A 14,073-nucleotide genomic window follows, 5' to 3' on the forward strand; every position below is an offset into this window, starting at 1 on the left:
TTCACCTCACTTGTGCAAGCAAGGAGCAAACCAACCACAGTCAGTAGAAGAAAAACAGAACATACAGGATCAGAAACAGAGCTACTGACTCTCACTTCTGAAGAGATCCAGCCCTCAGAAGATCCTATGGTGTAAAATTACTTTGTCTCACCCATGCTCTGCATCCACTTCTCTGCAGCGAGGCTCAAGAGTCCGACTGCTAGCAATATGCTCAGAGAACAGTTTTTGAAGAGCACAGAGATGGTAAGAGCTATCTGCACACACAGCTTGACACTGACTTCCTCAGGAATCTGTCTTTTCCTGCCACCTATAAAACTCACCTCAACAGATCCAAATGTCAAGGCAATACCTGTCCCAGTGAGATTACAGCCTAGAAATCAGGCTGGGAGAATAAGTCTTTCTTGAAGACCAGAGAATAATTACGGTTTAATTTGCAGAATTCTTTTTTTTTTTTTACCTTGAAAACATCCTGTTTTAGCCTAAGAAAGGGCACATTTTATCAGCCCTTCAATGAAAGCTGCTCTTAAAAAAAAGGAACAACCAGAAGAATCTGAATGAATGCAAATGCAGATTAGAGTGATACAATGACATGGAAACAAGACACCATTTACAGCATGAATGATTAAATCCCTAGCTAAATGAAGCGCCATTACAGGAGCAAGCAATGCAATCTGGGACTCTGGGTTGTAATCCAAGCTCGGTAACTGTTTGCTTGGCCCACCAGACAAATTCTGTGCAATGTGTTGGAAATAATTATAAAAATGTGTTGGCGTACTTTGGATTTAATATGAGCAATTATGATTTGTCGCCAGGCAAACAACTCTTGGCTGACAGACCCAAAACTCAGTGCTTTAATGCTTATGGATAAGTCAGATGAAACATGCTTCTGCACAATGGCAGCTGGGCTTCACGGCTCTTGTACAGCCCCACTTAGAAAACAAAAGTTACTGGTCTTAGTGCTTTCCTGGTGGTTTAATTTGTCACCTTAAAACCATGATCTGGAGAGTTCTACCACAATTGGAGAATGTAACACACACACACAAAAATGAGAACAACTGGAGCTATGCACAAGCTGATCTTTCTTCATGTAAGGAGTGACAGCTGATGAAACTGCTGGAGTTTCTGCTCATTAAGGAGATATTGCTGCAACTAAGGGCCTGACCTGTTCCTATTACAATTAGTGAGACTGTTGCTACTGACTAATGGAGAATCATTGGGCCTGCAATGGTTATGCACTGGACCTGAAACTTTTGAGAGAGAGGAGGAAAGACAAGGCACCACTAGCCTCAGAACTGGTTTGCTCTGTGTGGTCCTGCATCTGCACTGATGGTTATGCCAGGACTCCTGCAGGTCTCTGCTGGTGCTGGAAGGGGATCATTTCTTGGTGTGGGAAAGGCACAGAATTTTTTTTTCCCCTTTTCTTTTGCCAAAAATGTTGCCAGAACAGACAAGCTGCTAGTAGTTCAGGGGAATCCCTGGCAACACTTTAACACGATCTCCTATCCCATCACCTTTCTAGTCCTTCCACATGTCTACATACTCCTGCCCTCAGATGGCCGGGATGGGAAATAACACTCCTGGGGGTGACTTCAGGGGATACCTGAGAAAGAAGATATCTTCATGTTTTCAAATTATCAGAAGAGGATCCAACCAAGCTCAGGACTCAGTTCTCAGGATTGAGAAACAGAGCACAAATCAGACACTGCATCTCCTACATCCCACCCCATGCTGCACCCACAAGACAACTGTTACTGCTGTAGCAAGAGCTCATTATCCATCACACAGACCTGGTTCTCCAAGACTTGAAGATGCAAGCTCCATGGTTAAACTTAACTCCCCTGAATTTCAGTCAAGATCACTAAGCTGTTCCCTGCAGCTTACAGATAAGACAACATGCTAAGGAGACATCCCTGACACATTGTAATAGCCAAATGAAAACCACTGCCAAGAGATGAAACTGGCAGGCTAAACTTTGGCCTTTTATCCATTAATTGTGAGCTGTTCTTTAAGATAATTCCCATCCTGTTAGATCTACCCTGTTGATGAATCACTACTGCTCCTTGAAAACAGAAAAGATAAGGTTTGGAGGGTTTTTTTAATAGCTTGTTTTCATCTGACATGCTTTTTAACTATGCCCATTTGTATGTTTGCTTTGTTGTACAACATCTAAACTTTTACAGGTCCAGATCTCCCAATGGTACCTTGCAATCCCCAGCTTGTATAAACTCATCTAGCCACACCAGTTTAGGAGAGACCTTCCCACCAGTACCTGATGAGATCTTGCCTGTTATTGCCCTTCAGAAAGAAAACAACACTAGATTTGTAAGCTATTTCATAATGATATATTTTGGCATTTACCTCTTGCTTACTTTCACCAGGTATCAGCTCCCCATCATGACAGAGCTGGGCAGAAGTTATGTCCCATGAGGATAGCAAGGGCCAAATACTCCTGACATAATTAAAAACCAAAACTGACAAGTGAACAAAGTTGGCAATTCTGTGACTCCAGGGTCTCAAACCAACATGCCACCTCTTCTCCTGCAACCATACATTTGATAAATGCAGTGTGCAAGGAGGCTGCAATATACTTCAAGTCCCATTGTATGTTTACCTTCTACAACCAAACTTTCTTTGGTCTACTAGTGCCTTAATTTGCATTGTAAAATCATTTGAGTTTGGGAGAATCGATTTCATTAAAAGCTACCTCTAACCCCAAGACAGTAAAATTACTGGTGATTGAATTGCCTTGTCTGTCCACTAAGACCTATTGCAGGGAAAAAAACCCAAAGATCATTTAATCTTAGCATATATTACTTTTTAGTAACAGTATAACAGCCAAAGTCAAGCAGTGTATTTATTCCAGTAAACCCAGTCTGTTAGGTCAAAGCATCTAAGACTCCATCTCTGTGCTGAAAAATCCAGTGTAGAGTCAGCATCTCACAAGCTCTATCTTTCCCTCTTTCACTGCACCTAGGCTCTGTTTTCATATCCTTGGTCTTTCCACACCCTGAGGTAACTCCAATCCCATGCTTCCATGTAGTTTCCATGTAGTATATGGGTACTACAAGGAGGGATGCAAGGGGGCTCCAAGCACTGTGCCTTGTAGGATAATTTCCTGAGCTTTCAGAGCTTGGTGGGGACATTCCTAAATGGATCTTCTCAGACTGATCCTCTCTAGCCCCATAGCATAGCACAATGTCTATAATGTCTAGAAAAGGCAGTGCTGCACTGAGATCTGCTTCCAGACACCATTTTCAACTCAAATGTACTGGAATGACATTTATCTCAGTGCATGTCATGGAGAAGAAACTCATTATCCCGCCTTAACAATGAGAATGACAGGAAGATACTTTCTATATTTATACTATTATTATTTTTTATTACCAAACAATGCAGTTAAGAGCTACGTATGGACATGCAGAGGGAGGACAGGCACAAAGCCAGACTGCATAATGGGGAATGCTTTGGTGGTTTTATTCCTTTATGAAAAAGTGGTCGAAATGTGGCCATGTTTTGTGGTAGATACCATAGCAAGGAAGAGCTCTGAACAGGGAACAGCAGAAGGATGCTGAATTGGCCCCATGGATTCATTTAAGAGCTCTTCGCTGGAGGGAAACGTGCAACAGAAAACATGAAAGTCCTTAGATAAATAAGTAACAGGCAGGGAACATCATCATGAAGTGACCAGATGCAAAAGCTGAGCTCTCGGTACTAACCAAGAGGAAAGGTTACAATTAGAGATGGGCTGAAAAATGCACTGAAGGTGAAAGCGGGTGACTTACGCTTGATGCCACAGAGAATGGAATCCAGAGAAAGGATGCAAAGAGAAGTAATATGAGCAGTGCATCAGACTAGGAAATGGTGGCATCTGGAGCTGGCTTGCGAATGGGCAAGAACCTGAATTTGCTCAGGCCAGAAGAGAAAAGCTACAGCAACTAAGACAAAATTTTTAGTTGTGCAGGTAGAGAATAAAGGACATAAAGGTCAGCTGATGGGTCTGTAAACTTAGACAGATCTCTCATTCCCTTCTACTCCACTAGTCTTCCTCCCTCTCACATATGCATGCGTGTGTGCGCTTGCACATAAACACACAAAGCCATTATGTGATGTTAAGATTGGCTTTAACACAACACCACATCCTTACTCAGCACAAGCACACGTTCAACTTAAGCTGCTTAAATTCTCCACTAAAGAAGAGACTAAAGCAGTCCTGAATTTAAGTCTGTAAGGCTGGCACTCCTTTCCCCTACCACCTATGCCATAGCTCTTGAATACTGCATCTCATATTTACACTTTAAGCTCTCCAGGACAGGAAGCATAACTCATTCATTTCCAAAGCACAGTTTTAAGTGTTCTGTGATAATAATTAATCATCAAGTTATTATGGAAGTCATTCAAAAGAATTAGTGACATTAAACTAAATCTTCACTACCTCTGTTGTTAATAATGATGCAGCCTTTATCAGAGCCTCTATAACAGGGAAATTAATCCCCTAACATTAGTAGGAAAATGGCCTCTCTCGTGAAAGCCTCTGTAAATATATTTGTTCAAAAGACAATTGCTAATGATCTGCTAGCCTGTGGAGTAGTGTATTGGTCTGATACTCAGGCCAACTTGTCATGCCAGCTGGGAGGCCAATTCTTTTCTGCTGGGGTTGCTAGAACCTGGGAGCTCAGTGGTAGGTAGCTGAGCAACATCTCATAGCACAACAAGCAAGGAACCAACCATTGTTCACTGCTATCAAGAGACTCGGTCATTAACGTGAAAGTTCACAGATATGGTAGAGGGTCCAGAGGCACTCAGACAGCAAGATAAGAGTTGGCACAATGCAGTGATGATATGTAACATGGTATGGTCCCCAGCACTGGCTGGAATAACCACTCCTGGCACACCATGGCCTCATCACATAGGGAGAACATGGTTGTTCTGATCTTGGGCTGCAAGGGGACATCCTGACCTGGTCAACAGGAGGAAACACTCAAAATTTGGTGGAGGATACCACCTATGGTGGTGGGGAGAGTAGTCAATGCACAGGAGGGCTGGGCTGCTATTCAGAGGGACCACAACAGGCTGGAGAAATAGACTGATGTGAACTTCATGTAGTTCAGGGAGAGAAAATGCAAAATCCTGTATTTGGGATGGAATAACCCTTAATACAGGCTGGGCACTGATGGGATAGAAAGCATTTCTACAGAAGGGGACCTTAGGTGCTGGAGCACAGAACATACAGGGAGATGCTGAGATTAATGGGTTTGTACAGTTTTGAGAAGGAAAGATGAAGGCTGATCTTTCTTACTTGTTGTGTTACTTGCAAACCTGATCAAACTCTGACACCGGTCTTGCTTTGAGCAGTGTGTTTGCTTAGACGATCTCCAGAGGTCCCTTCCTGCCACAGTTATTCTATGATTTTATCTTCTAAATCAGCCCAATTCCATTTCACATATTCCCCAAATTTCTCATATTTCCTATACATCTCTGCCTATACGTATAGGCAGATGGTAAGATAGGCATTAGAGGAACTCAACCTTTAAGAAAGTTCCCAATGAAGAATTCATTATGACATTTTGCTAAACACTTAAAGAAAAAAAAAAGAGCAGAAACACAGGAACTTCAGAGTATTTTAAAAGAAATCTGAATAACAGTGGGGGTGACTTAATTAGAATAAAATGCTGCTTATAGTCAAAGATTTAAATCATCTGTTTGAAATTTCAAACTGGCTTTCAAAAGTTCATAATGAAATGGAAGAGATGACGGATGCCCTCAGCTGACAAGGGAAATCATATCCACTTTTGATCTCCGTACACATGCAACCCAGTTAGTCAGAATTCTACTTTGTGTAGTTTGAACTAAAACTTTTGTAATGCTTCTCATTTCTTTATTGCAAATCAGGACTGAAATATCTAATTGCTGAAGTTCAGAAAATTAAAATCCATACCAAGCAGGATTCAACATACACTGTATCACTCAATAGAATAGCTGGCAAGTACATTGCAAAAAGATGCTAGACTTTACTGGCTATTTATTTTGGTGGTGACAACTAGATCTGGAGATGCCAGAGGAAAACTGTACAGTGATTTACAAGTTCCTGCCTACATCTTTCCACAGTGAAAAGCAGCAACCTCCTTAAATAGCCTTGCCAGGCTTTGGTGGAAGCTCCTCTTGGACCCTCATGTCTCACAGGAGAAAAGTAAAAAGTCTTCTTTTGAGGCCTGTTTTCCTGGGGAAGAAATTGAAGCAACTCAGGCACACTAAGTCAGACAGCAGGTCTTTGCTGCATTCTTGACCTCAGCTCCTACACCAAGACCTCTGGGACCAAGCAACTCTCAACTAACTACCAGCCAACTGAACCCATTTCCTTGCAGATACAGTGTCAAAAATGCATTACCCTCTCCATCAGCAAACTGGAAAACCAGCGACTGTCTTTTGAGACCAATAGGAACAGCACAGGCTGTCCGCAATACAGTTCACGTCAGGCATTTGATTAGGGGACCTCCAGAATATCACATGCTTGTGGATCCCCAGAGAATGGGTGTATTTGGCTGATAGCGGTACGTAACCATTTCAGAAGGTATTTATGATCAGGAGGTTGTAAGGTAGCTACCAACATATTCTAGCACTCTCCAGGAAATCTAGAAGAAATAACGCTGTAGAAGAAAAGGCCCCCAAACCCATGCACCAGATATTTGCTGCATCTTTTGCCTGTGCCCTTGTTAGTATTCTGGTTTGGGGCTGTAGTGCTGTTTTGAAGCCAGTGTCTGTTCATCTCCATTTAAGAGCTCATTCTACTTAAGAATATTTGGTTCTAGGGACCAGACCAAACCTACTGGAAAACAAAGTTCCTGGACCACACAGTGTTAATGTCACAGCCTCAATACCAATTGCTTTGATCTACGATCTCCAATTGCACTTGCTAATACAGACATTAAGCTGCTGTTCTTAAGTTCTTGAATGTCTCTTTTCACCAGCTCATAGCTGGCCATTTTCTAATACTGCATTTGGTCTACATGAACTGAGTTCCTAGAGCTGTCATCTGCCATGCAGCATCTTAAAGACCCCAAGGGCAGTCAAGTTGCCTTCCTACATTTGCTCTTTCAATCTAACATAATCAGTCTTGGAAGATCCTGTGTTGGAGACACCACTGCAGTATAAAACTTTGCTACAGCTTGCAGAGATTTATCAAAGGTTGTATCATGCTTAAAACACTGTAAGCAACTGCAGAAGCCACATGTCCTGCCCTTTTCCACCTATGGCTGCAATACAGCAGCTCAGACGCTCTGGTTCCTTTTTGCTACTGTTAACCAACTATATTATCACACAACACTGTTTTGCACAAAAAAGACGTTGAGCTCCTTTACCTCTGAGTGCTGATGCAGTAGCGGGCCTCCCGATTACCGATGTTGCGAACCAGCAGAGTTTTCTGGGTGCTGTACTTGACTGGACAGATGGAGAAGTTCAGCTGGTCGGGGAAGTCCAGGAGAGCTCGGGCACCTATAGCTCGGATTGGCACAATAAACTTTTCCCTTTCTGTGATGCAGGTGAGCTGGTGGAAGTAATCCTTCAGGGAAAGAAACAACCTCAGCAAACTGCACTTAGTACCATCACCATGGCAGAAGAAAAACTGCTGTTTTCTATGACTCTAACAGTAGCACTCAATAATGTAATAGCACTTTTTACCTTAATGACCTTCAATTCCAGTAGCATGACTTGAACAGGGCTGTTAACTTGCAAAGAAGAAACAACCCCATTGATTCACCTGCTTTTGCAGCAAGCTGGCAGAACCAGACAAAATTATCGGATACTTTGATTCTGAGGCACCAAAATAGAGTAATTTCATGTAAGGGATTACAGCAGTAACAAGAACCTGCTTCCATCACCACTGCAGACTGTTAAAGGCACCACTAAGAACCCATTTGTGCCACAGTGCTAACTCCAATCCCAGCAATGCAGCTTGGCAGGGGATGCTCAGGTACATTTTTCAAAAGGATTTTGCCACATGCACAATCAACAGGCAGTCTTTGGTGAAATACTTAACAAGCCAGACACAATAATTGTTCTAATGTCAGGTGAGTGTAGGGTACATGTGTACTTCCCACCCCTTCCCATATCATCATAGGGACAAGGCTGGGGACACACACCCTTAAAAGGTTATCTGATCCATCTTCCCATCCCAGAACTGGCTCAGCTCTATACCCAAACTACTCGAGAGATGCTTGACAAGTACTTAAAAGCACTAACAATTCTACCCCTGCCCTCAGCAGCCTATTCCAGCTCTATCCTAGACTTAGAGAATTCTTCCTGTGTCTAATCTCAGCTTCCCCTTACATCTCATCCTAGCCTCAGGGGACACAGGAAATAGCTTTGCTTCCTCTCTGCTGCATGGTTGATGCCTTAATCACATCTTTCTCTTGCAAGGTCTCTAGAATAAGTGACTTGGTGCCTTGTTAGCATGCCTACCTGAGGCAGTTGGTATCAGGTGCTGCAAATGGGAGACACTCAGACATCCCTACCAGAGCAAACTCAGCTGTGCTATTCCCAGTCATTGGCTTGTTGAGAAAAGAGCCAGACAGTCCTCCCCAGCTGTCTAGCATTCAGCAGTAGGAAGGCAAATCAAATCACCAAAATCATTTTACTGTAGGGATGAGCAGATCAATCTCCAGATGTACAGTGTGGCATTGCTGTGCTGGAAGTATCACCTTGCCCCTGCTGAAACGAGTGGTAAAACTATTGCAGTAGGGCCAGAAGCCATTACCTCCAGCAGCTCTCTTATTGACAAGTTGATAAAAGCTCTGCCTCTTATCACTCACTTGCTGTCCTGATCTTTTTTCCTCGGTGCTTTTAACTCATTTGATATTTTTATTATTGTTGAAGCAGCAAGCAGACAATTTGCTTTAGGAATCGCACACAGCGGCAAACTCCCTTAACCAGAATAGATTCAGATTCCTCTGTGCTTGGGATTTCCTGCCCTCCCATACCCATCCCTTGCCAAGCCTGGAAGGGAACTAAGGCAGCCAGACAAGGTACAGACACATAGCTGTTGCTTCAACACAACAGCTAACACCCAGTGCCTACCAACCACCTGCTCAGCTGGGGTTTAAGGTTGCTGCAACAGATGCTGTTACATCCAAGATATAAAAAGAATAAAGGATCTTTTTTTCTAGACATCTCAAATATTCACACTGGAAATTGCAGAAGGGCTTTTGCTTCTCATATTTGGAAGGTAAAATACCAGGAAGGAAACTGCAGCAAATGACCTACAGAATTGAGTATCACATTTCAGGAGAGCATTTCATCTTCAGCAAGCCTTTCTGAATTAGCAATTTTGTACTCAATCTTGCAGCATAAGCCCTCTAAAATAAAAGCTATGGGTAGCCCATGTGAATTTAAAGCACCTATTATCTGAATACTTCACATCCTGGGCTGTTTAGATCCTCAGAAACTGCATTAGCAAATGAAGAATGCTGTTTACTTATTTTTGTTAATTTGGCGACACTACTGTAACAAAGGCATTTTAAATCCAGTTGAAAGCTGCGTGCCTTATTAAGTCTTGGCATGCCATATTTACTTATCTCTCCCTTCCAGATGCCAGGTAGACAGAGGAAGATGCGAAGAGTTCAGATAAGCAGGGGATAAAGAAAAAAGAAAGTTCAACAATTGGAGGTATTTGAGGGAAGTAAAAGGAAATAATTTTCAAGTCATTGTCATTGCTAAAGAGTGAGTGGAACAGCAGCAATGTAAATAGGAGCCCAAGGAATAAATACCCCCTACAAAAGCAAGCACAGGCAGCCTTCCCAGCTCCATTGCCAGTGAGGGTACTGGGACCACCTGCACAGCAATGCACAGGGAAAGGAACTTTTCCAGGTATGTGAAGGCAAGGCTAAAGCAACAAGGATTTTTGGCCTCATAGAGACAACCATGATCTTGAGAGAGAAAACTGCTTCTCACCATTCACACACATGCACATTGTGTGCCGAGTCCCTTCCCCAGGGACACTCTGGCATGTTGTATCCTGTACAAGGCTTGACAAGCACTTCAGAGTGTGCTGACCCTTCAACCACGTTCTATGACCCCAGCAAAGTGGGACCTTGCACCAAGTTGAATGCAGTGTCAGGCTTAATAGGTGGGAAGCCCAAGCAAAGAGGGGTGGCTAGGCCAAAACTGGCTGTTCATGCTTCTGTGAAGCCATGGTCCCCTAAGCTTTTGAAAACTGAATTGCCTTCCCTTGGGAGAAAAAGGTTGCAAATTCTCCACTGCAGCACTGTCCTGTCTTACCAGGACACTAACACTGCTATGCACTTGTTTACAACCTAGAGGTACAGATAAAACCAATTAAAAAACCTTCTTTTACTTTGCAAGTGCAAACCCTTAGTAGACTGTTTAAAACCAGGTCTCTAAATAAACATGCCTGAGAGAGAGGGGTTGCATCACTTCTATGCTTTAAAGACTTTTGTGTTTAGACACAGCTTCAGGCTATAGATTTTCATGAAAATACGGCTTCATCCTTCATACAAGTCCTCTATTTCAAGGAAAATACAGATGATTATATGACAGTTCCTCTTCTCTTATTCCCCTTTGAAAAGCAGTAAGTTACAAGCTCCGGCCTGCAAAGTGTCACCACTGGCATTTGAATTAGCACCCACAGAAACTAAAGCAACTGCTTGTCTCAGCTGTTATTTCAGGCTCTTTGCAAACTCGGGCTAACATTAATTACTGTCCCAGTGATACCAACCTTAACTGCCCAGTATGCCAAACTCGGATGTCAGTTTTGCTGCATAACCGGTCCTAAATTCTTCACTGAATTCCTTGCAGCAGACAACTTGCAAAGAAAAGATCTTTGTAGTGTGAAGTAACATAGTAAGTCAAGCAAGGAAAGCTCCCTGCTGAAACCATATCATAAAGGCTGGAAAATAAGGCCCATTAAAAGAGAGGAGAAACTGGAGGCTGAAGATTCTTCACATGAGAAGGGGCACCCCTTCTCCTGCCTCCCTCAGCTACCAATTCACAGGAGGCTTTGAAATAAGTCACTTGGCTCCAGGTTTATTTTGCACAGGGCCATCTGCCTTGATCTTCTGCCCCTTTCCTCCCCCTCAGGAGTCATCTTAAAAGTATACTTGAAATAGCTTCCATGCGCAACAAAACATCTAACAGGACCAGACTGAATTTTAAAAGAGTTAATTTCAGTAATGCAATAACTCATCATCCTGTCATATTTCATATTAATCAATGAGCATTAATTCAGCCTCCACTGAGCATCATAATGAATTTTGCAAACCTTACAGACTGAACTTGTATTGCCTGAAAATATTGTATCACTACAGTGAAAAGAGCAAGAAGACAGAACAGAATAAGCTGCGCTATATTTTTATATGCATCTTGCTTCCTTCTTCCTTTAAGATAATCTATTAATAAGCCTGAAGGACACACAAATGTACATATTCCTGTCTGTTGTTTATTTGCCAGTCAGTTCCACAATGGTTTCCAATTAGGCAGAGACTGTCAGACCACAATGCAAGGACAGCCGGGAACACAGGGGGGCACGAGAACACCCACACTGTACAACCAGAGCCATAAAACAGAAATGTGTAAATCAGAAGCAGCAAGAGTAACTAATTGGAAATGTTGCCCAGCAGAAAAATTAGCACTTCCTATTTATAAAGCAGTGCCAATAAACAAAGAGACATGTCAGCTGTTTATTTACTTTGCAACAGGCCAATCATGTGGCACGTTCCCAAATGACTGCAAGACAATAGGAAACATTTTTCAAGAAGGGGCTACATGGCATTTCAGCCACTAACAGCTCACATGGTCCTCTTCTTTAGGGCTTAGCTGCAACTCAGCTCTGTGAATCAGGAGTGACTTTGCTGAAGTCAAGACTTACCCTGGGGAAGAACAGATTCAAAGCAAGAGAATTATACAAACCAACTCCACAACAAGAGGACTCTCCTACCCTGACAAGGGGTTTGTACCTGCATCCCAGTTCACCGGATTATCCACAATCCCTGGGGATCCTGGAGCGTGTAGAGGTTGTTCAAAGGTAGCACTTGTAAGCCTTCCACAACTAACACACAGATATTCTGCATGCAAGCAACTGCAAGCCCAACACAGGTGGCTTTACAGAACCATTTCCCAAAGCCTGCCTCTTTGCTAAGGGGTTTTCAAGGTGCTGTGAACCTCCTGACCACACTATTGTTGAGCTTCTAGCTAAGCTACAGTACTCTGGTACTTTGCTGACTCACACTCCATCAAGTACGAGACAAAATGTTCTATCTGTACAAAATTCTGATTCTGCTGTATAAATCCCCACGTGCTCCTCACTGAGCAGCATGCATCCCTCCCCTGATACCCTGCACAACCCCTTGCAAGGAGCACAAAACCCAGTTCAGCAGAAATCGATGGAGTGTCACTGAAGCTGTGCAGAGGACCTCTTGCTGGCAGAGCTCCCTGCTCCATACAGTCACCAGTTCAAGGGCAAGACAAGGGACAAAGTATCAGACATCAGTGCTCTCTGGGGTTCTCTCACCCTACTTCTATTTGTGGTGATGTTCATGTGTTGCTCTGCTGCCTCTCTAAACTGGAGGAGCAGCACTTTGCCCTTCACAGGCACCAGTTTACCTCTTCCACCCTCAAAATGAACACTAATTAATACTAATAAATCACATTTTAAAGGTACCAGTGTACTCTGCAAAGCCTACCTCAGTGAGATTAAGCTCTTATGTCACTTGGGTAGTTTGGAGAACTGCCCTAGGCCAACATAATTTTCACCCTAAATATTAATGATGTTAAATAATTTCTCAGTCCATCCAAAGGAACAGATTATTTCACAAGCATGGGGAGCTAGGGAACACAGGGCATTTCCTCTTTAGTTTTCTATATCCGTGATGTTTGAGGATACAACAAAGTGTTAAACTAAAACTAAGCAGCAAATGGAAGATGAGAAAACAGCTGTGCCCAAAGAGATCTTGCACCTCTGGCCTGCTGCAGAAACATCAGCTGGCTCAGAGCTATCCCCTAACCGTGCTCTCCAACAAAGTGATGCAAAGAACAGCGCTAAGAGGTAGCAGGAAGCTGGTGGAAAGAGTCTGCCTGCCTTTGTTTCCTTGCAATGCTTCCTCCCTTCCATGCCATGTACTAAATCCTTCTGTATTAACAAGCCTTCAGATGACAGTATTGACCCATCACATCACAGCACTGATCTCAGACCTGCCAGGGCCACAGCACTGATGTTCAAACCTCCAAGCAAAAGCACTGCATATTTGGCATGGAATAGGTGCCAGTAACATGCATGAACACATAGCCGCACCACAGGCTCTGGGGTAACATGTCTGCCTGCAGATTGTACCTGCCCATTTATTCCTATACATGCTCTTTCAGGCAGACATCTCAAAGATATCTGCAGCACACCAACCTCCTGCTGAGTTAAAGCCATCTAGGCTCAGTGTGTCTGCGCCAGGCTGGCTCCCTGCCACATGCACAGCACTCCCTCTCAGACTCACAGCTGGATCACAGACAGGCAAAAATCCTCAGGGGCATCACAGCTGCAAGGCTTGAAAACAGAGTATGAAAAAACATCATCTTTGCTCCAGTCCAGGGTGAGGCAGGGAAGTGGCTGCCAGATGGGAAAGAGAAAAGCTCTCCAGATCTATTTGTTCCACTAGTATTTTCCATAATAATTAAACCCCTACCATTGAGCAGAGATGGCTAAACATCTTATCAACACCCCTCCATGCCATTTTCCTACTATTCCATGTGCATCTTCCCTCGCAAACGCTCAAGAAAGCACAGGGAGAGGAGGCACAGCCTATCAGTCCCTGCTGCAGCAGCAGCTAACAGTACCACGCAATGCCAAGACGTGACTAGCTGCAGACTGCCTGACCACAGCCTGGAGCAGACCTCACAGCAGGGTGTGGGCTATAACCAGTGTGCAAAAAAAGCAACAACTTTCAACATAATGTTCCACTGCCTCACTACTGTGTTCAACGTGATATACATTAAGGTGACTCCAGTTTTCAAAGGTGGTGGTCTTCACTCTGATCAGGCTCGCTTTGGGTCCTCCCAATAAGAGTTCGCTTTTAAACT

At 43.3% G+C, this 14,073-nt stretch overlaps 1 protein-coding gene across 5 annotated transcripts in view; it reads right to left on the reverse strand.

The window, feature by feature from the left end:
• The window catches only part of HYDIN (HYDIN axonemal central pair apparatus protein), a 163,725-nt gene that overhangs the window by 126,171 nt on the left and 23,481 nt on the right, over positions 1–14,073 (reverse strand). For all 5 annotated transcript variants that reach the window (XR_008236684.1, XM_052797258.1, XM_052797257.1 and 2 more), the window contains exon 6: positions 7,356–7,555. Coding sequence is in view for 4 of the 5 variants with exons in the window: in XM_052797258.1 (XP_052653218.1) it covers positions 7,356–7,555 (200 nt within the window). In the remaining variant the exon portion in view is untranslated. The remainder of the gene's footprint in view (positions 1–7,355; positions 7,556–14,073) is intronic.

Source organism: Harpia harpyja, chromosome 9, assembly GCF_026419915.1.
Source record: "Harpia harpyja isolate bHarHar1 chromosome 9, bHarHar1 primary haplotype, whole genome shotgun sequence".
In the NCBI taxonomy this organism is placed as follows: domain Eukaryota; kingdom Metazoa; phylum Chordata; class Aves; order Accipitriformes; family Accipitridae; genus Harpia; species Harpia harpyja.